General features: G+C 43.2%; 1 protein-coding gene across 3 annotated transcripts in view; it reads right to left on the bottom strand.

The window, feature by feature from the left end:
* Nucleotides 1-24,268, bottom strand: part of MKX (mohawk homeobox) — a 100,791-nt gene that overhangs the window by 69,006 nt on the left and 7,517 nt on the right. For all 3 annotated transcript variants that reach the window (XM_075587662.1, XM_075587664.1, XM_075587663.1), the window contains exon 3: nt 14,771-14,933. In XM_075587662.1, the coding sequence (XP_075443777.1) occupies nt 14,771-14,933 (163 nt within the window). The remainder of the gene's footprint in view (nt 1-14,770; nt 14,934-24,268) is intronic.

Genomic DNA, 24,268 nt, shown 5'->3' on the forward strand with positions numbered 1-24,268 from the left:
CATAGACTGATAGAAAGGTAGGAAAGTGATATATTTTGAGCTATGTCTATTTGCGAAAGTAATTTGCTTCACAATTAATTTACTTCCATTTATAAAGAATATAGAACAGGTGGACTAAATTAGTTACAAAACTGTTTACTAAATCTTCAACAAAATGCCTCAATAATGTCTCTTTAGCCTTTACAAGACTATTTCACTTTGATCAGTGACCCCGATCACACATTTATGACTTTTTCATGCAAACCAAAAAAAACATCATGTAGTCTTTGCAAAGATTAATTTATACTTTCAATTTATACGTACACTCCTCAATCTCCCCCGCTCTACCCACGCCACGTCACCCCTCTCCTCTCCCAACTCCACTGGCTACCCATCCAACAACGTTCCCTCTTCAAATTCCTTACCCTGGTCTACTAATCTCTCCATGGTCTTGCACCTCCTTACCTTTCATCACTCATCTCTCGCTACACCCCTTCCCGCCCTCTTCGCTCCCTGACTGCCAAAACCCTCACTCCCCCCACCCTACAGCCCCCTGTGCCTCCTCTTAATTCTGATCATTTGCCTTACTCACCCCCCTCCACTGGAACAAGCTCCCCCACCACATCCAATCTGCCCCTTCCCTAACTATCTTGGGGCAACTGAAAACACCAATTGACACCACTGTCCCCACTGTCAGACCCATCACCGTGCCACCAACCAGATTAAATCCATAGACCTTACCCCAACCCCTTTCCACCAACCAAGAAAGCTCTTAAATGCTCCCAACCCATAGCCCAGTGCATAATGTTCCCTCCCCTGCCCACCAACCAAACAAGTTTTCCTAACTAATGTACAGTGCTCTGGATAAGGGCGCTATATAAATGTTGTTCTAAATAAATACTAAATATACATTTTCAGGATTGCAACCTTGATATCACAAACTGGAAAATCAGTCATGTTGAAAGTATTCCTATAAGCCCAAAATATGGTGATAGATAAGATATGAACACGCTCTAGTACTGAGTATCTTGGTGAGTAGTGCGTTAGAAAAAATCCAAATACAATAAATAATAAATAACGTCAGTTGCTAAAACAGGACATTAGGGATTACAATTGTAGACTGGTTATCAAAGCTGTACCCCTCCTTAGGGATACTACGGCCTAGATCAGGGATTCTCAACTCCAGTCCTCAAGCCCTCCTCCCCCCCACCAACAGGTAAGTGTTAAGGATATCTCAGCTTCAGCAACAGGGGGTTCAATCAGTCCCTGCTTCAGCACAGGTGGCTCAATCAGAGGTTCAGTCTCGACTGAGAATCAGATTCAGGAATATATAATATAGACATTTTCTAATTCTTATCTCAATCTTTTCTCTGTCAGCTGAACTATCATTACTTTTCCCTAAATCTATATATTATACACTGGTTAAAACTGCACGCATGTAATATAGAACACACTGGAGCACAGCAAAGAAGGTAAACCACAAAACCACATTATATGCAAAGGATACTGGGAAACAGCATTCCCAACTCATTCGCATTCATGTACATATCTCTATGTAAATACATCTGCAGATATGGATAAATACCTATGTCCCTACAGAGAAATATGTTGAGACTTAGAAAACTGTTATTTATTGTGCACAGAACTAGAATTATTTGGTTAATAATTATTCTATTATTCCACTGTTCTACAGAAATATCTTGAAATATATATATATATATATATATATATATATATATATATATATATATATTGAGTATGGTCCCTGGTAAAGTGGAATAACTACAACGCAAGGGGCCCCAAGGCATTTCACTTACCTGTCGGCCCTCTTGCTGCGACGTTGCGGTGTCATTATGTCGCTGCGTAGTGATGACATGTTGTCATGACGTTGCGCCGCCATGATGATTGAGCATCACATGACGCTGCAACGTCGATGGAGGAGGGCTGCTATCACAGAGGCCCCGGTCTCTTCCCCGGCAATCGGTTTAATTGCTGTGGGGAAGAACACAGGGCCTCTGTAACCGCTTGGGGGGTTCATCACAAGTCCTTTCTTGCTCCCCCATATCCCCTCAACCCTCCCTCCCCCGGGCAGTAGTTACGTAACTGACCAGGCACCACGAGCAAGTCAGACAGGCTTCTCACTGTCTCTGCAGAAGGTCATGTGTGTTAATGATGTAATTGTGTAAGCAAAACGATCTAAAACTGCAAGGTAGGTGGTGTTAGGAGTATAGAAAGCCTAATGCACAGAACAGCAGAACGTGTCACTTGTATTATCATTGGACTGATAAAATACCAAGCACAAGATTAACACATCATAGGGTACAAGGTTGAGTAAAGGTTGCAATTTGTGTACGTGTGTTTTTTTAACTACTAGTACTGTACTTTCTTTTCCATAACGTGTTTGGTTTCAAATGTTGCAAAACCGTTACTGGAAAGGTCACGTATTAGGGATTACTTATGCGACAGCTCTGGGATTTAATGTGTCCACATGTGGTGAAAAAATAAAATGTTTTGCCAATGACTTGAATTATAAGTGAATTGCAATGAAATGCTGTTAAGTAACATTATACACATAATCCATAAAAATGTATCTCTTATGTTCCACTGCAAAATGATTTCACTTAACAGTCCTCAGATGGAGAAGTATGAATTATAAATCTTAGTGGACTCACACTGTTAGGAACTGCAATGAATGCATTTTTACAAAGAGCTGCAATGTAGGGTGACCATACATTTAGTGCAGCAATACTGAAACAACAGATTACTGCCTCATTAGCAAGCAGTTCTACTTCATAAGGCATCTTTCAGCACCAAAAAAACACCTTACATCACCTCAGCAAGTGACTGGACCATAAAGTGACTTCTAGCATTGAAAGGTGTTCTATGCTATGGCACCACTTTGTAAAAATGGTCCCTAATATTTCTATTTAGAATCATTGACCTATATGCAGTAATGCACCGTATAAATTGCCTCCTTTGGCTTATTGTAGATCTAGCCTGTCTTTAATGTTACACACTCTACACGCAGTCACATCATCAGCAGTTGAGTTGTGAAACAAACTCTGCTAGTCTACAACTAAAATCACAAACATCCACTACTTTCACTTACCTCCATCCAAACGTCTAACTTTTACATTATATTCCTTTCCATCCAGTTTATGCACAAAAACGGGTTATTCCCACGAATCATTTTATCTCTACATTGAGAACTCACAATTAGATGCTCAAAAACATATTTGTTATGGAAACCTTCTTACTAAAAGGTACTTATTACAGTAGGTGGCCCAATAAATATTATTTGTCTATTAATTACCTTTAAGTCTTAGTAACAAGAATGATTAAATGGTACAGTATTTTTCTATTTTGGCGATATATTGAGACACGATTAATCCTTGTTGACACATCTCTGTTTAAGTGGTGTCCTTTTCTCTATCTATAGGACCTGTTAGGTATAACAGATACCTTGCTTCCTGTAAACTACTTGTTCTCGTAACTTTGCTCAACTACTCATGATGTTTTCACGATCATTATCTAAACAATTTATGATTTCCCCTCTGATCACCAGTTGATCAATTCATCACGTACATATGGTCAAACTTATATCGCTTTGGCTGCATATACTGTAGTGCCAACACAGCATGCAGCATGAAAAGCACTATTGCACTATCTTACCCAGAACTAACATTTCATACAGTGAATCTAACCATCTCACATCATCAGGTCGTCAGAGATATGATGACACGAGCAGAGTGAATGCCTTCTGACAAGCGCAAGGGACCACACCACTCATTATTTACGTAACTCCTCAAGGGTTAGAGTCTGATTCTGCAGTTAAATACAAGCTAAATTGTTTTAAAAATGAAGTATATATATATATATATATTTTTTTTTTAAACTTAATTTTTATTAAAAAAATTTAGGGAGAGGGGAGGAATGAAGAAAATAAAAAATGGGGGGGGGAGTGAAGGGTACAGAAAATAGAGATGGGAGAAAGTTCACATTCATTTACCATTTTACCTAACAAGATTTCTTAAAATATTCTATCACACAGTTAATATAAATATCCTTTTTTTCCCCCCCCCCCCCTTTTTTTTTTGTTACAACAAAATTAAGTGGGTATTAATTTCTTGTTGATTTTCACTCAGAATCCAAGGTGTCGTTATTAAGACTAACCATTTTTTCCATGTAGCAAATCTGCCAGACTTTATTTTTAACTTTGGAAATTGAGGAAATAATTGTTTGTTTCCATACTGCCGCTAATTCGCGTCTTGCGGCTGAAGATATATGGCACAGTAATTTATTTTCATGTCTCGTGAGGGGGTAATATGGTTTATTTAAAAGAAATAACCAGGGATCCATTGGTAGGTCCAAACCGAAAAACCTTTGTGACCACATTTTGATTTCCAGCCAATAAGGCAAATGAACCTTTTTACAGGTTTAATTTTTGGATGTGTTTTTTTATTTTTGGGGGGAGGCACATTGACTGATAATATATTAATCTGTACCTCTTTAGGGTACAGATTAATACATTATTATGACAATATTTGGGGGGCATTTCTCGCTTTTATTGCTGTTGCTTTTTTTCATTGCAGTTTATTATGTGGATGTGATTGTTTGTTTGTTCATGCTTAATGTAATAAAAGGTTTGCGATTGGTGTTCGCTTGTACTTAATGTTATATTATGTTAGCTAATGTGTTTTATGGTTACTTCAGAGATTGTTTTAATTTATTTCTTTGTCTTTTAACGGTTTCATTCATTAATGTTGGAGTAATTCATTGTTTGGATTGGTTAGTGTTACTATTCATTTTGAGTTGGTTTAGGAATTAATTGGTTCGATTGGGAAATGGTTTAATTAATTCATTGTTGATGTTGTAATTGCTTCTATTGATTGGATTAGCTGGCTACTGTATTTATTTAGTGAAGTGTGTTTTTTTGGAGTTTAGTTAGGTTTTATTATTGTGTGTCTTGTGTATTAATGTGTTGTAATTAGGGTGCCCATTGAGTGCTATAGAGGCTTATCATGCCCATACTATTATTATATGGGTATGATGTACCACTAGAAAAAAAGGGGGGGGGAATGAGCCCCTATGATTGATGCTACAATGTTGCAGTATGTGGATATATTTTTGACAGTGGAGTAATACACCGCAGCAACTAGATATATTTAACATCCAATAGAATCAATAACCTCCAATGCTAAACCCATAAACCTAGACGGGGGGCTTTTAAAAGCAAGGCTGGTAGAAGTACAGCGGAGCCCTGCCCAAAGAGAGCCCCAAAGTAAATCAGATGTCCAGCTACTGCGTGTATTGATGTTTATTAAAATATTTATTGATATACATTTCTTTAATAGTGTAGATGTGCAGGGGGTCTCCGGAGCTGAACCGCGTTGGTTTTATGTCCGGGGACCCCCTGCTTCCCGAGATACAGGCCCCATTATGGAGTGCCGGTATCCCTCTGCATTGAAATGTCCCGCGTCATGTGACCGGGACATTTCCTTGCATAGGACATACCGGCACCCCATAAAGGTGCCTGTATCTCGGAAAGCAGGGGGTCCCCGGACATAAAACCAACGTGGTTCAGCTCCGGAGACCCCCTGCACCTCTACACTATTAAAGCAGATATTTAAATAAATAATTTTCGGGCGACATTTCAACTGGGAGAGGCGGCTTTCTCAGAGCAGCTCTCTCAGAGCAGCTCTCTCAGAGCAGCTCTCTCAGAGCAGCTCTCTCAGAGCAGCTCTCTCTGCAGCAGAAATGAATCGCCGGTTCAGGCCTTTTCAGAGGCTCGATGCACTCACTGGCAGCAACTCGCCCGTTTTGGGAATTTTGCTATGACAGGTAATCGAGCCTTTCTGAATACCGTGATAGCAACACCCAAAAAAACGGCATTTTAAATTCCCTGGCGATTTTTTTTATCAACCCTCTCTGAATAAGGCCCTCAGTGTTTCACTGTATAAACACGAAAAAAAAGTAGACTCTGTAGGTAAATTGTTTATTGCAGAAGGCTAAGCCATTAATTGATATATTATAGGACAGAGTAATTCTAATTGCGGTATTGGGCCTGAAGAAGAATAGGTTCATTGCAGGTTGTGATATCTCTTAATGGATAAAGAAGAGAGTTATTTGTAGATGCGTATGTAGTGGAGTCCCCCTACCCTGCCTCTGGTGCGGGGAAAGGCTCCCACGATCGGGGAGAATTGGCGGTGGCCATTTTGGACTTGGGATTCATGAGCAGTTGCGGCAGGAGCGGCAGCCATCTTGGAATGGCTCCAACAGCAACCAGGGACTACAAGTCCCAGAATCCTTTGCAGAAAGAGACGCAAGCGGCCATCTTGGACTAAGGATATCCTCCACGGGACCAGGAAGGATAGGCAGTCCTGACGGATTAAGCAAGGGAAGAAGTAGTGTCCAGGTAAGCCCCTGGACTAGGCCAGACCTTGCCCGCTAGGCCCCAGTTAGGCCCTGAGCCAGCATAGCGGAGTATTGTAGGGAAGGCCCAAGATATGGACCCTCCCCTTTGACCTGTAGCAGCACTACTGCACTGGTGGACGGACGTCCACGCGGCGGACTGAGGCCTGGACCAGTGCTGCACGTGGCAGCAGATAAGAGGCACCCTCCAGTTGGAGGTTGCACCGAGGACCGTGCTCTGGACAAGGTGTGAGGGGAGTTGTGTTGGAGGCCCCGCTGCGTGGGACCTGATACAACATCCTTCTCTTACTATTCCCTGGTCAGGCCTGAGACCAGGAAGGTACCCACGTGCACCGACACATCACAGGGCTAACGGCGCTACCTCGCACCTGGGTGGGACTGCTTGTGGGGACACCGGAGTTATAGGTGCTCAAGGCACCCTCAGTACTTTGGGGGAACCACTCAGGGGGTTGTACTATTGCATCCGTGTATTGGTGTATTGTACTGTTGTGTTCTACTGTTATGTCGTGTATAGTAAAGAGCAGTTATATATATATATATGGTGTGATATTATTATTACTGGTTGTATTGTGTCCTATGAGGAGTCATCCCACCCACGCTGGGATCCCTCATAGGTGGAGGCGCTGCATGGAGAGAGAGCTCACCCCAGGTTCCCAGAAGCGGAGGCTCAGGCCTCCTGTGAGCATACAGGTACAGCAGCATGCATAGTCGCCAGCGGTTTTCCTTTAGGCATAGGGAAAGGGGGCTACATTTGGAGGCGCTGCTGAGATTCAGACCTGGGGTGCCCGAGAAAAGTAGAATCTAAATTGTAGGGAACCATGTTCGTACCATCCAGAAAGGAGGTCCGTTAGTGGGCCATGGAGCTCCAAGAGTCTCCCAGCCATGTGGTCGCTGTGGGAAACGTCCCAGGCGCCATTCCCCCACACCAAGTATGTCCATCCCTGAGGTGCTTTCCTGGGCTAGCCGTGGCCTGATCCCTAGGCCAAAAATGGGACCCTACCTACAGATGGAGTGTAGTTCTTGTTGGCGCCAGTGATGAGATAAGCGAAGATGATGCCCTTTTGGCCCTGCATTTTCCGGGAGCCCCGCCGGGGGGTGCCCACTCATATACCCTGATCTCCCAATAAGGATGGAAGAGTTTAGTCTCACACCAGCACCTGAGGTACCGTTAGGGACTGGGTTTCTGCACCCGCGCTGATAACCCCAAAAAGAATGAAGCTAGTCCAGAGTTAGCCCACAGCTGCCGGTCGGGTTGCCGTAGTCGCCGCTTGTCCGGAGGCTCCGACGTAGAGGAAGTTCTACTGAAATTGGCTGATAAACTTGTGCAGTCATCCCAAGCCCATCACTATCCCAAGCTAAAAGCTTTCTCTGGCGTGCGGCCTACGCCGCTGGGTGAAGAGGAGTTTGAAGAGTGGACGGCCCATGCAGTGCAAGTGCTGCCAGAATGGTCTTGCTCTGACGCAGTAAAGAGACAGAGGATTGTAGAGTGCCTGCGGCCCCCGGTCGCCAATATAGTGCAACTATATCGGGAGTGTCATGGGGAGGCCAATGCCCAAGCTCTTATACTGGCCTTGACTAAACCCTATGGCACTAAGGACTACCCCATCGCTTCCATGTCACAGTTCCACGCCCTAAAACAAAGAGAGGGGGAAGAATTATCGGAGTTCCTCCGACAGCTGTAATTGGCCCTGTGGACCCTGATCAACAAGGTCATCCGCGTGTCTGATTTAGATGACTTGCGAACTAAGCAATTCCTGCGGGGAGCGTCGCTTACACACTCACTCGTTGCCAGGATCAGCTGCACTAGCGCTAAAGAGAATCCTCCTAATTTTGAAGACCTAATGGATCGAATACAAGATCAAGAGACTATCCTGCGGTTCTATACTCCCAAACCGTCTTGGGAGTTTTCCAAAGGAGAGAGTAAGATGGCTCCATCCAAGAAGCCTAGTATGAAGGAGAATTCGGAGGAAAGTACCCCAGGGTCCTCCACGACATAACCCCCAGGCGCCTCAGAGCTCGGCTTCCAACCCTGGTCCTAATGCGACCTGAAGTAACTGCTGCTTTACCTGCAACCAAGAAGGTAATTTTCCACGAGAATGCCCAAAGTCTACAACTTCCACCCCTGGAGCCATGGCATTCACCCGGCGGAGCAGCCATCTACGTCATTTGATAGTGCCTAGTCCCGAAAAGGAGCCTCAACCAGAGGCCTACAATTGAGTAGGACCTGCGCCCATAATATGAGTCCTAGTGGATGGAATCTACGCCTTCTTATTACTGGACACTGTCTCTCAAGTGACCACCATCTACCGGCCATTTTATGATCTACACCTCAAGCATCTGCCTATGCAGTCAGCAGAGAAAATTAAGTTGTGGGGCCTCAATAGCGAAGACTACCCCATTGATGGTGTGATTGAAATACGGTTGGATATACTGCAGCTTAAAACCAACAAAAACCACCCCATGTAGGTGAAAGCCTTTGTATGCCCCGAACCCTGGGAACATCCAAATTCCCCTATCATATTAGGGACCAACGCAGATGTGGTGCGATCCTTAATCCAGTCTACCTTCAACAAGCCGGGGAATTACCTTTATCATCCCTGCGGATTTATCCGGTCTTCAAGGAGGAGTGCTACCGAATCTCTGCCCAAGAGGTGTTTGGACAATTTTTCAACCTTGAGAAGGGGTTGACAGAGATTACATGAGGGGGAGTGAGACACATGAACACTGTACCTAATTATCCAGGCAGTGATGAAACAGACTGGTACTTTTCACTAGAAACAACGCCCAAAGAGGACGTGAAGAGAGGGTTCAAAGTAGAACCAGAAATGAAGGAGCGGAAGTCCTCGCTTCCTCATCGATTCAAAGTGTCCATACAGAACATCTTGCCTCACCCTATCCGGTTTGACGTCAGTCAAGCACTGGGTCGAATATTACCCGTTGAGCAAGTGGAACCCCTGGCTCATGTGAATGCTGCTAAGGTGCGGGAAGCCCATCCCTGATTGTAATTTGACTTCGGGAATCATCCTTACCACCAGAGTGGAAGAAGCGGCTGAGTGACAAGTTGACAGAGTGCCAAGAGGTGTTCTCCACCAGTGAAATGGATGTAGGATGCAGCAAGAGTGTTCAACATACGATCCGACTGAATGATGCCACCCCGTTCCGAAAGCATTCCAGACGCATAGCTCGCAGAGATGTGGATGATGTTAGAGACGTCCTGAAAGAGATGGAGACTACTGGCATCGTGATGGAGTACTGCAGACCCTATGCAACCCCTATCGTGGTGGTACGAAAGAAGAATGGCTCCGTGCGCCTATGTGTGGACTATCATACCCTGAATCGTTGCATGATCCCGGACCAATATACTTTACCCCAGTTTGAAGAGATCTTCATTGCCCAGTCCGGCAGTCAGTGGTTCAGCATGCTGGATCTGTGGTCTGGGTACTACCAGGTCCCCATGAGTCCCGAAGACCAGGAGAAGACAACGTTTGTCTGTCCCCTTGGGTTTTATCAGTTCACCAGGATGCCTCAAAGCATCTGTGGGGCACCCTCTCACCTTCCAGAGACTGATGGAGAAGACCATCGGAGATATGAATTCTCGGAAGTGTCTGGTCTACCTAGACAATCTCATCGTCTTCAGACGGACACTAGAAGAGCATGAAGAACGCCTTCTGAAGGTCCTAGATAGACTAAGGAAAGAAGGTCTGAAGTTGTGCCTGGACAAATGCCGCTTCTGCCGCACCTCAGTGACCTATGTCGGCCACATTGTGTCCACAGAAGGAGTGGCTACCGACCCAGTCAAGGTCGAAGCAGTAGTAAACTGGCCCAGACCAGAGAATCTGATGGAGCTCCAATCCTTTCTGGGATTCTGCAGATACTACCGTAAATTCGTGGAGGGGTACTCCAGCAAGGCCAAAGTTCTTGTTGAGCATCTATCCGGAAGATCCTCGGCAAAAAGCAGCAACCCCACGAACGCCGTCCGGGGACAAGTGGAATTCCGCCTATGAAAAGGCCTTCATGGAGCTTACGAAAAACCTCACTGAAGCTCCTGTCTTGGCCTATGCCGATCCGGAGCATCCATACATCCTGCACGTGGACGCCAGCTTCAACGGGCTGGGAGCAGTATTATATCATAAATACCCTGCGGGCCTCTGGCAGGTAGCGTATGTGAGTCGCAGCCTGACGGCGAGTGAACAGAACTACCCAGTTCATAAACTGGAATACATAACGCCCAAGTGGGCTGTGGTAGATAAATTACATGATTACCTCTACGGGGTCACCTTTGAAGTACGGACCGACAACAACCCATTGACCTATATTCTGACCTCCGCTAAGTTAGATGCCACCGGCCATAGGTGGTTGGCTGCTCTGTCTAATTATCAGTTTACCCTGAAGTATAAGCCAGGGCTCTTGAATGCTGGAGCTGACGCTCTGCCCCGAAGGCCTTGATTAAGTTCAACATTGGACGATTGCGAATGGGAGGAGATCCCTGGCCCTGAGATTCGGGCAATGTACTCCACAGCGGAGATAGTGGAGGACAAAGTCGCCTTCTCTGAACTCAGAGTGGTGGACTCATTGGGATGTCAGTCGAAGGCACTTCCTGCAGCATACTGCCATCCAGAAGGCATGTCCATAACCTAAGATTCTATAATGAGCTGGAAAGAGCTAGTGGCTTTGCGAGACCAAGTGGCCAAAGTCATACACTGGGCCATTCAAGAAAATAACCCCTCTTTAGTGAAGCATCCTCCTGCCAACAAGGTCTCTATTCTCATGAGGGAAAGGGACAATTTCCACATAGACCATGGCCTCCTCTATCGAGTCATTCCCTATCACAACTACTCCCATAGGAGACAACTATTCCTGCCCCGAAGGTTGCAGTACCAGATCCTAAGGTCCCTACATGATGACCATGGACATCTGGGAGTGGACAAAACATTCAGACTTATAAGAGATCGGTTCTTCTGACCCAAGTTGCGGGAATCGGTAGAGAACCATTGCCAAAGATGTCTGCGGAGCATACAGCGAAAAACACTGCCTACACGCACAGCCCTAATGGGCCACCTGAAGAGCTCTTGTCAACAAACTTAGTCTGTATGGACGTTTTCTGTATTGAGCCAGACTCTAGGGGTATCAGGAATGTTCTCATAATAACGGATCATTATACCTGGTATGCACGAGCGATCCCCACAAGGACCAAAAAGCTCTTACGGTAGCCAAAATACTGTGGGAGAAGTACTTCGTACATTACGGGCTACCCAATCGGTTGCACTCCAATCAAGGGAGAGACTTCGAGAGCAAGCTGATCAAAGAGATCCTAAATCTGCTTAATCTCGAGAAGTCTTGCACGACTCCCTACCATTCTGAAGGACATGCCCTTCTGGAACGGTTCAACCTACCCATACTGAATAGGCTGGGCACCCTGAAGGACTCCGAGAAGGCCGGATGGAGCAAGCACATGGAGCATATGGTGCATGCTTATAATTGCACCAGGCACGAGTCTGCCGGTTATTCACCCTATTTTCTGATGTTCGGTTGGGAGGCCAGACTACCGGTAGATATCTGTCTAAGGGTGTCCATCGACAGGGTACCAAACATGGCCCACTATAAGTATGTACAACGGGTGAAGGACAACCTCGAGAGAGCGTACAGCTTGGCGTAAGAAGCCACTGCCAAACTAAACAAACACAATAAGCAGAGGTACGATAGTAAAGTACGGTATCGGGAGCTTTAGCCTGGAGACACGGTTCTTCTCCGGAACCTGGGAATACCAGGGAAGCACAAATTAGCTGATCGATGGTGAGAGGCTCCCTTTGAAGTGGAATCACAGATGCCTGGACTTCCCGTCTACCGCATCAGGGATTTGCAGTGCCGGATAGGGAGAGTGCCCAAGTAAGGGATAGTGATACCGAGCTCTCAGCAGTAACACCTTCACGAGAACAGGGATATTCCAGTACAGCCCCAGGAGGCCTTAATGGAAGAGAACTCAGATCCAATGGAAGCTACTTCCTCGGATACACACGGAGATTGGTGGGCAGCACCAGAGGAGGAATCAAGAAATGGTTCTGTCAGTCAGGTACCATATCCTGTGACTTCAATAAGTTGACCTCTCGACCCAAGGAGTCCGAGTTTCATTCCTAATAGAGACACTATAACTCAAGATTCACACCTTATGAGAGGGCCAGGGCCTCAAGCTGATGGTAGCCTCTCCAAACAAGATGACAGCAGAGAAGAGACTCATCGGAGTCAGAGAGTGAGACGTCCTCCTACACGAATGGCGTATGATTTGCTAGGCCCCACACTATGAGTCTCAGCAGCTGTCTCTGAGACGGTTTGCCTCTATAATGACTGTACTCACTGAAATTTTTAATATTGTTTAGATGCTATTGTACAGAGTTAAGTTATATGTATGATATGCATTTTTCATTGTATAAGAGCCTGTATATATGTTGTACTCAAGTGGGAACGTTGTATTCTTCACCAGGTGCAGAGTCCCCCTATCTTGCCTCTGGTGCGGGGAACGACTCGGCTGCTCTATGCGATCAGGGAGAAGTGGACTTGGCGCACATGCGCAGTTGCGGCATGAGCGGTGGCCATCTTGGAATGGCTACAACAGCAACCAGGGACTACAAGTCCCAGAATGCTTTGCAGAAAGAGGTGCGAGCAGTGGAGAGGATCTTGGACTGAGGATATCCTCCGCGTGACCAGGAAGGCTAGGCAGTCCTGACGGTGGCAGCAAGGGAAGATGTAGTGTCCAGGGAGCTAGTAAGCCCCTTGACTAGGCCAGACCTTGCCCCCTAGGCCCCAGTTAGGCCCTGAGCCACCATAGCAGAGTATTGTAGGGAAGGCCCAAGAAAGAGGCCCCCCCCTTTGACCTGTAGCAGCACTACTACGCTGGTGGTAGGATGTCCACGCGGCGGACTGAGGCCTGGACTAGTGCTGCACGTGGCAGCAGATAAGAAGCATCCTCCGGCTGGAGGTTGCACGGAGGACAGCGCTATGGACAAGGTGTGACGGGAGTTGTATTGGAAACCCCGCTGCGTGGGACCTGATCCAGCATCCTCCTCTTACTATTCCCTGGTCAGTTCTGAGACCAGAAAGGTACTCACGTACACCGACACATCACAGGGGGGTAGCACTACCTCACACTTGAGTGGGACTGCTTGTGTGGACACCGGAATTATAGGTGCCCAAGGCACCCTCAGTACTTTCTGGGAACCACTCGGGTTGTACTATTGCATCTGTGTATTGATGTATTGTACTGTTGTGTTCTACTGTTATGTCGTGTATAGAAAAGACGAGTTATATATAGGGTGTGATATTATTATTACTGGTTGTATTGTGCCCTATGAGGAGTCATCCCGCCTCCACTTGGATCCCTCAAAGGTGGAGGCACTGCACGGAAAGAGAGAGAGAGCTCACCCCAGACTCCCAGAAGCTGAGGCTCAGGCCTCCTGAGAACATACGGGTACAGCAGCACGCGTTTTTCCTTTAGGCATAGGGAAAGGGGGCAAGACGTATACAGAGCTTTTGTAACCCAACAGGTCAGTGTTCACACATTTCTTCTTTATGTAGTGTTGAAAGTCCTGGGGGCACTATTATTTCTATGTAGTAATCTCTTGTTGATGGTTCATTGAATGGTATCACAGCATGCAACAAATCTAAACTGATGAATCATGAGGATATTTTCCCTAGTCAAGTTAATCCCATCAAACCATATTTATACCAAAGTAACACAGCTCATGACATAAAACCTTTAGGTGGCATAAAAGCTTTAGGATTGTCAAGTCTCAAATAATTTCTGGTTGTGCCCTCAGCATGGTATAACTTGAGGGCAGTTCCAAAGTGTGGGAACAGTTTCAGGCGAGGAGAATCCTGCTTGTGCAGCCAACAACATCATAGACAAACTCATTCCTCAAAATGCAGGTTACCTCTAGGACAGAGGTACAAAGTAGAGCTCTACTCACAAGTTCACAATGCAATTCTTCATTTATTGTAACAGCCAAGAACAGAACAGCCTCTGTTCTTGGCCGTTACAATAAATGTGGAATTGTAAGTAGAGCTCTACATTGTCCCTCTGTCCTAGAGGAGATCTGCATTTTGAGGAATTTGTTTATAACGCGAAGGCAACAATAACAGGCCATATATTATAAGTCTAGGTCCCATGGGCAGCTCTTGCATGGAAAATTAAGAAATGTTATAATAATTTACAGTGGGTTTTTCTGGAATACACTCCTGCCCCGCCTTGGCCACTGATATAGCTCTCTGTCTACCTGCTCCATGTCTATGGTCTCTCTGGCTGTAAGGAACAGATGTGTGAACAATACTCCTAACCATAAATGAATAAAAATAATTTCATATTTACCTGTACCAGGGTCATCTGAGACCCAAGTGCCAGGAGAATTTTTTCAGTCTTGGTAGGGTATGGGTTATCCCGGTGCTTGTAGAGCCACTGCTTCAATGGTCGTGCCATATCCTGCAACGCCTGCCGCTTGTGCCTCACTTTACCGCTGGTTCCCCTGGAGCTTCTAAAAAAATAACCAAAATAAGCAGGTCATCCTATGCTATAGTGCCTACAAGCTTGCCACTTCATATGGCCTCAGCACTCTCGCCACTTCATATGGTCTCACCACTATCACCACTTCATATGTTCTAACCAGTCTCACCACATCATATGTCTTCACCACTCTCGCCACACCACTCTCACCGCTTCATATGGCCTTGCTACTACCGCCACCTCATATGGCCTCACCACTCTCGCCACTTCATATGGTCTCACCACTATCACCACTTCATATGTTCTAACCACTCTCCCCACTTCATATGGCCGCACCACTCTCACCACTTCATATGGCCGCACCACTCTCACCACTTCATATGACCGTACCACTCTCGCCACTTCATATGACCTCACCACTCTCGCCACCTCATATGACCTCACCACTCTCACCACTTCATATGACCTCACCACTCTCGCCACCTCATATGACCTCACACTTCTTAGTATCTCTCACAGTTTAAAGCAGTTCAACGAGCTGCTCTATTTATTTCTTATTGAAACGTATTACAGGCATACCCCGGTTTAAGGACACTCAATTTAACTACACTCGCGAGTAAGGACATATCACCCAATAGGCAAACGGCAGCTCACGCATGCGCCTGTCAGCACGTCCTGAACAGCAATACCGGCTCCCTACCTGTACCGAAGCTGTGCGCAAGCGGGGAGACTATAGAGCCTGTTACAAATGCGTTATTTACATCAGTTATGCACGTATATGACATTTGCAGTACAGTACATGCATCAATAAGTGGAAAAAAGGTGCTGCTTCACTTTAAGTACATTTTCGCTTTACATATATGCTCTGGACCGATTGCGTACGTTAATGCGGGGTATGCCTGTATTTTACATGCTGCTCTCCGCTGTACCTTGAGCTCCTGGTTGCTGCAAGGTTTATTTTAACCCTACCGGACAAGAAGAGAAACAATATGGCCGTGAAGTCAGGTCTCTATTAGGCGAGTGCAGCCAATATCTCAGTAACCAAGCGGTTGTAAGTAACGTGGTTCAACACACTAGGTAAACAATACGTTTTTAACTTTTACGGAGGATTGCGGCTTTGAGTATGAAGTTATTACTGTGTTATTATACAAAATATATATTTTGTAAACCATGTTACAATTACACAAGTTGGCATTTATGCAATCATGATGTGTAGGACATTTCTGGTCTAGATTGCAGTCAACAAATGAGAAGGGGAAGTTTTACATTGTTATTAGCCAATCACAGATGGGTAAATTGAGGCACAGGGAGATAAATTGAAGAGGTTGATGCTAGAATTGAACCAATAAACACTGTATATTTAGTAGCTACCTCACTAATTAATGCAGAAACCAGTGCCTCTATTTTTAGCCTTATTTTACACAACGGGTCCACAGGAGGTGAATTGCAGCACACCAAGTGGCGAATTTGCACAACCAACCTTACAGTATTTGTATCTCTTCCAAAACAATTGAAAATAAAACCATGATTCATTTGAATTTTTTTTTCCAAAGGCTGATCAGTCAATCCAGTACAGTGCTGGTGTAGAAACAGAACTGCAATGTTGGGGCTATCCCACACTTCTACAACTTGGACTAAATGAATTAATGTACTCCAGAAACAATTTGCTTCCTGAATTTTCCACTTCTGCTGCCTAAAAGGCAAGCAATGTATTCCACTATGACAGTCAAGGTGTTAGCCACACTTGCTGGTGATTTACTGCAAGCACTCACAGCAGGAATTGGCTTATGATGGATGGGTAAAGGTTACGTAACTATTATATACATAGTACATGTTTTAAATAGAGACGGTCACTTTCACGCATTCGATATCCGAACATCAAAGTACGAAACAAACTTTAAAATTTGAGCAAAACTTATACCAAATCATGAGAAATATAACAAAAGACAAAAAGTCCCCGTGCTACATTCGCTATGACAAATTATATAGTTAAATACTTATCTGTTTTTCTTTTCATAAGTTAGGGTCATTTAGTTCAATTCTTTGACCAAAGCATTTTAAGCTTACAAACCACAATCATCGTACCCCCTCTTCTGAGCTTGCTGGGGCTGTGTATGCTTGCAGATTTCCATGGGTAAAAAATTATTTGGAGGTTTGGGATCCCTCCCTGATTTTAAGCTCACTCATCTGTCCTTTAAATGGCAGTTCTTGTTCTGCACCTGTGAATGGCCAGTCTATATAGACAGTTCTCCCTCCATTAGGCTAAGGCCCCGCTGCCTCAGTCAGCGCGCCCACACTGCAGACAGGGGGCGTGCTGAGAGGCAATTGACTGCTACCTGAGGTCTGTAGGGAGCGGGAGCTGGAGCGGGAGGGGGCGTGGTTTGAGCGGAGGGTCCGTTCGTCCCCTCCCGCACCCCCCCTCTTTGAAAGGTGTGCAGGAGCCTGGAGATATGAATTTTCTGCCTCTCTTGCTGGGCGCATCACTTTCTGTACTGCACTCAGCATGGAAACGGCTGCATCTAATAAGCTGTGTTTACTGGTTTAATTGAAATGCTAGCCACACTATAGGGTGCATTAAACTCTGTTAACAGCAGTGTTGTTGATCCGCGGGTGTCTCATCGTGGGCTGAGGGGCTCCCTGCTCCCTCCTCCCGAGCCGGCCAAAAGTAAAAAAAACACGCCACACACACAGCTTCCCTCCCGCAGCTCCTTCCCTGCTCCCCTCCTTACCTCCTCATTGGCTCACACGCGCACCATGTGACGCGTCAACGCTTCAGAACACCATCTTCTGGTAGCACTGGCCAGCTGACGTGTCACAGCACGTAGTGAGCCACAGAGGGAGGAGGCAGCGGGGACAAACAGATTGCAGGTAAGGGGCTGGTGGCGCATGCGCCGCCGGACGCAGCGGGACCAAAGCCTTAGAGAGGTTAGGAAAGATTTTTGCAGGTACAGTTGTGTTAACAGGGCATGTATCTCGGGAAGTAGGGGGTCCCCGGACCTGAAATCAACGCGGTTCTGCTCCGGAGGCCCCCTGCTCATCTACACTAGTATTAAAATTTATATTAAAATCTTTTGATCGCTGGTGAGATATGCGCCGGCAGCGGCGGGTCTCTCTGTGCAGATCTCTCTGCAGCTGAAAGAAATCGCCGGGTAAGCTACTCACCCGTTTTGGGAATTTTGCTATAGCAGGTTTTCTAGGCTTTCTGAATACCCTGACAGCAACGCTCAAAAAACTGGCTGCATAAACGGCCTAGCGATTTTTTTCATGAAGGTTTATAGAATAGGCCCCAATAGTCACTCGCATTAATTCTAATTTTTTTTTAATTTTCTTATAAAAAATGTCGCAGGCCAAAAAAGTGTGTCTGCATTTTTATGACTTTTTTTTTCTTCTTCACAATATTTACAAATCCAAAAACCTTCACCAAAACACATGTGAAAGTGCCAAACCTTAGTTTTAAACAAGTAATTAGAGGTCAGCCACGAAACGGCCCAAAAAGTAGACATGTAAATAGCAAGCAGGCACATTTGTGGCATTAGAATAAAAGACACGATCACCGTAACAATTATTTTAAAACGCAATCAGCATGTGTTGGTGCAAAAGTACTACAATTACCAGTATATTATTATATATGCTTTTTATTTACCCTTTCTAGATACTTTACAGGTTGTGATACCATTTGTTAGATTAACATACAAATATAAAAAAAAAGTACCTAATGTAATCGTGTATTTGTTACCATGTATCTGTCATCATAACTGTGCCCAGGACATACGTGAAAATGAGAGGTAACGCTCAATGTATTACTTCCTGGTAAAACATTTTAGAAATTAATTAATAAAAAATGTTCTATAGATCTGCTAGAATAAGGTATGATGTACAAAGGAGAACAACAAAGATTGTCTCTCACCTCCCAACGCATCCAAACTTGCATGTACAATATAAGACATTTAAGCCCATCCCCAAATGAATCAGATCTCTTTCCCCTCAACATGAGATGCTTCCAACCACCGTGATCTTTACCCACGTAGAATAATGCTCAGTAACCCACCGCACGGGGCTCCTCTGGGGGTCAGTAACCAATTAAAGAAATTGGTGTAAAATAAATTGTATGCAAACATTATTAATTAAAAAGAATGTTTAGTAAATAAAAATGACAATAAGGAACCTGTTAGTGTAAATTGCCCTACTAGCTGTTGCTGAGTGTGTGGTCACTTCAGTTCACTAACAGCATAGTAAATTTAGATTTTTTTTTTTTTTTTAACAGAAAAGCAAACTAAAAAAGTAATAGAGAATATATAACTAGAGAGGCTAATTTAACGATGAAATTTGTCTGTGTTCCATTCACTTCCAGCATTTTTTCAGGCAGTGCATAAAAAGCATTTAAACCGGCATGATGAACAAGGCTGCTAAGGGGTTATCCACTCTTCTTGTGTAGTATTAAACTATAATTCCGATTAAATTACAAATGAATGTTATTATCTGTGACTGGAAGTAGTGAGAAACATACGATGGCGAAGACTTTGGAAACGCTTCACTTTGTTTCAGTGCAAAATATACAGACGTTTTATATTGAATTTTTCCCATGAAAAAGAACGAGTCATTTTCATTAATAAACCAGGCGGGCTATTTGCCTTGCAGCAAAAACATTGCCATCTCTCTCCCTTCCCTCACATTAGTCTTTCAATCTATGATCCGTGTATTGTAAAAAGAAAACAGAGACCACATTTTCTGTCCAGTGCATAGACAGCCCTGTGCACAATTAAATCTGTTTTTTTTCTGCTTATGCATTTGGATTTGATGAGCTTTGGTATTTTCACCCTTCCAGATGTGTTACAAATTACATTTCAACAGTCTGACTGGCACGATTTCATGCACTAAGACTTTGCCTGACGCTTGATAATTTATGTAGATATGACAGCCTGTCACACACCTCATTTAGTTATAATTGGGCCTTGGTTAAAATAGCTAACATTTGCCAAAATAACTACACTGAAATAGAGAAGGAGAAGTTTGCTTGGATCCTATTGCCGTGTGCAACCTGACAGTAAAACGCTCGCCTCAAAAAGCTCAGAAACATGCTTTATTTACTTTGCAATGCATTGCCGGCTTCTCTGGCAGCACAGGGGTTAATTGGGCAAAGTTCTTTATACCAGCAGCATACAGCAGAGGTATTTCGTATCATTTGCTTCCTTTTGCGGTTACAGGTGCTTGTAATGTACCTGTGATAGCAGATTCGTTAGAATTCCTATAGAGATGTGTGAGCAGGGTTACTGGTTATGCATTTCTTTAACCCAGGGTGTGTTCAAAAAGCTGTGTAATGCGGCAAGCATAAACGTATAGGCGTCCATATTAAAATGGGCATGATGCAAAAAGTGACACTATGCTCATTTACATGTCATTACCCAGAATCCCTGGCTGCAGTGGAAGCATTGTATGCTAAGAGATAATGGGGACAGGCAGGGTTGCAGACCAGTCTGAGACATGTGAATGTGCTCACAAGAGGTGTTTTTATTTGCTGTCTACTGTATAGTGATATGAAAACAGTACATGTAAATGTGAACAGAGTTGCTACTATCACCTCTTTTCTACACTAATAAACACTTTGCATGTTTAAGGCTAACTATAAAACAAGATACATGTTATATTCGGCCAATTAGTTATAATGCGACTTCCACTTTTTCCACAAATTCTTCCACTTCTAAGTGGAGTCATTTGAAACAAATACAGCAGTCAACTAGGAGGCCATACTGGGGAACGGTGACGTGAATGGGTTTCTCACAAATAGTGACGGGGCTTTTTTTAGTAAATGGGGTACTTTTACTGGTGTTCTAATTTTGGGCATAAAACATTTTTACATTTTGGTTTTGCACGACGCTAATTCATTTGGGTTTTGGATTTGTTAAAAATTATGGGGCAAAACTACCCTCAAAATAGTGACATTTGGGAGAACTTTTTTGAACTTTGACCCTTCCACAAAAGTTAGCATTCTTTTTTTGCCAACTCAAAATTTGCCCATTTATAAACATTTTTTTTTTTTAATATTCCATGGATGATCCCTTTTTGGGGTTTTTTGGCCCAAGTGCGCTCTGATGTGAAAGTTTGTTCTCCATTTTGACTTGAACGTCAAAACAAACTTTGGAGTTTGCAAAGTTTAGATTGCTAACTCGTGAACCAGCCTATCCTCAGATTTTAGTGATGAATTTTTAAAAATAATCTGGAATAAAAATGGCGTAAACTCTAATTTAGTACAAAACTGGATCTTTATGGGCAATCCACTGGCATTCTTTCCCTATAATAAATCTGACAGTCTTCTACACCTCTTGGTTTTTTACCATGTTTGGCAACCAGCAAACAGTGATTTAAATAAAAAAAAAAATAAGACCCTTTAGAGCATTCCCATTACCTTGGATATGTTTGTTTGGCAACAAATATGGAAAGAAAATCTTTTGATAATGTGGATGAGAACAAGAGAACACATTCAAATCCCTAAGACATGGGGAGTATTCATTTAGTGTACGTACTAATGGGATTCCAGTAGGTGTCACTGCAAGTCAATGTGAGCCTCCCTTTTCAACGTGTTCAATCTCATGAATGTCTAGCGTCTCGGACTATTAAAAGAGATAAATTGGTTTCGAATTGGTAAATCAGCTGCTTAAGTACATTCTGATGGAAGCTAATCACTGTTTCATCAACCTATTAAAAAATAAGAAGAAGTGGGTGGAAATAAATAACGATTCGTTACGTCATTTGCAATCTGAGCTAAATGTGCTTGTTGAGCTTGGTGTAGATATGCCGTCTACGTGATAATAAAAGATAATCAATTCATTTCATGGATATGTTACTTTACTCGTAAAACTGGTTTTGCTCTGTAACGTGGGTCATTATTTGATGTTTTATCAACATTAGTATTTCAATTAAAGATCAGTATTTTAATTTAAAAGCGTGTCATTTTACACACAGGGCGCAAACCTATGTTAGGTTGATAGATGTACAGTAGTGGTGATCTTGCAAAAGCAACAAAGGTTGTGTGCCTCGCAGTACAATGCAACAGGTGCTTAGTAGGTAATACAATTAATCAATATCCTTATTATAGTATTTTCAATGTTTTGGTCTCCTGTAAGGGAGGAAGGCAGATTAGAACGTGACTCGTGACTGAGATATCACTTCATTGTACTACCCAGAGTGTAACTGCATTGCTGTACTGCATTTGGGCTTCTCAATTAATGAAACATATCATTATTCTCTTGACATTACTGTAGGCCTAGATCCACTAAACGGTGCTACGTTTTATCACCCATTTGTGGCTCTGAGCCTTAGTCCTTTTAGGAGGTTTACTGCTCAGCATCTCAGTTAATGATATAAAATAGGCACGGTTTATACAAATAAATATTACAAAATAAGGCACAGTAAGAGTTTGTTATTTTACCATCAGTAAAAAAGCAAAGCAAACTGCCCACTCTACGCGCTAAATTAAGGGATTGTCATCTGCATGTAAAATTGGGGCAATACTGGTGCACAGAAAACCCACACCAGATTTAGGAAAGAATGAAATTCCACTGTTTTCAGTTAATATAATCTTTTTCTTCTTCTTATAACAGCTGTTTCTGCCCTTTTATTTCAGCTGGGTGGTTTTGATAAACAGCCTTCTATTCATCAGTTATTCATTCATTTCCACCTGACGAAGGCAAACCTCGAAACATTGTGCTTCTTTATTTCTGCGGCATATCACTCTGCATAATAAATATCTTTTTCTTTATCAAATTGCCAGCAGTTTCTCACACCTGTCTTATGTTTGAGCGCTGCAGGCCCCGATCCTGAGCCTCCTATTCATGTCAGCTTTAAAATACGGAAAAGGGCACACCTGCTGTTTATCAAAGGTGACGTGTCAATGACAGAATTTAAAACCAAGTCTGTTTTTAGAAACGTGGGGGTTTTTTTACTCCGGTTTTTGCCTTTTATTTTTTTCAGGTGACATACTTTGACAAATAACCTCCTCAAACTATTACATTTTAAGTTAGAAACAACAAAACACAAAATGGGAAAATATTTATTTTATACCATATGTGGAGATCTTTGAAATCTATATTTCTTTCTTTAATAGTTTTAAACACCTTCTTATGTAGTCCCACATAAAATGTTTACATTTCTTTTATTGTCGTTTACACAGTGCCTTTATTTTTTCTTATAGATCTAAATACATAATTCTCTGTGAAATCCAGTGGTACTATTAAATGTAAAAAAAATGGTATGCCAAATAATTGTGGTGGAAACTTTTTAAATATTAAATGTCATTGTGACTTTTCTAAAATTCACCCTAAAGTTGCCATGTACCATACAATACAGACACTATAAACTGTTCCAAGTGCAACCACCTGAAATGTTGATGTTGTTTCCCCAACCTGATTTAGTAAAGATTTGTCCTTAACTTTTACAACCCATGCTAGCAACTTTTTATTAATTGAATGTAACAGGACGCAAATGCTCAAAAGGGGATATGTTTTAACAAACTTGGTAAAAATATTGGTGTCCTCAATGCAATAATAATTAAGACCATTTTATACTGTAGTTAATATGGGACTAGCCTTCCTGTTCATCGGAGTTTGTATGATTTGTACTGCCAGAACTCAGGTAGTTTACAAACTTCTCATGTTACTTTATTCAGTCAGGATAGTTAATTAGGTCTTCCTAAAACCAAGAAAGACTTGAAAAACGACAATTGTAATGATGAGGGTGATCAAAGTCGCCAGATGCAAAAACTGGGGCACAAAAATGACTACTTTTATCAAAGAAAAATATTCTCATTGAAACTGTAGGTTTTTTTGATAAACCTGGATTAGTATCTTTACTACAGTTTTGTAGCCGAGGAACACTGGAAATAATCCCCAATGAGTGGACTTCTTTAACTACAGCAGTGTTCAACTTTTTTTTGGTTAAGAAACCCTATAATTATATTGTAACATTCTGGGGAACCCCAACCCTTTCTAATACCACGTCTGAGATCAGATGCATTGCAGGGCACCCCAACCCTCTCAAATAGAGCATCTGAAATCAAACGCATTGTAAGGAACTCCAACCCTCTCTAATAGTGTATCTAAGATCAGATGCATTGTAAATTCTTTTGAATTTGATACTATTTTCAAATGACATAAAAATTGCAAAACACCCTTTAGGGATGCCCAGGGAACCCATGTTCCTAGAAACCCCTGTTGAAAAACACTGAACTACAGCATTAGTACTGAAAATCAGTGCAACATTCTTATCCCATTTAGGTGTGAAACTTTAACTGGCCTTTGGCGAAGCATGTACACCATCAATGGTATATTCTGTGGAATCTTTTTATTGCACATTTTGGACGTTTGAGTCTGC

Source organism: Ascaphus truei, chromosome 2 (genome assembly GCF_040206685.1).
Source record: "Ascaphus truei isolate aAscTru1 chromosome 2, aAscTru1.hap1, whole genome shotgun sequence".
NCBI lineage: Eukaryota > Metazoa > Chordata > Amphibia > Anura > Ascaphidae > Ascaphus > Ascaphus truei.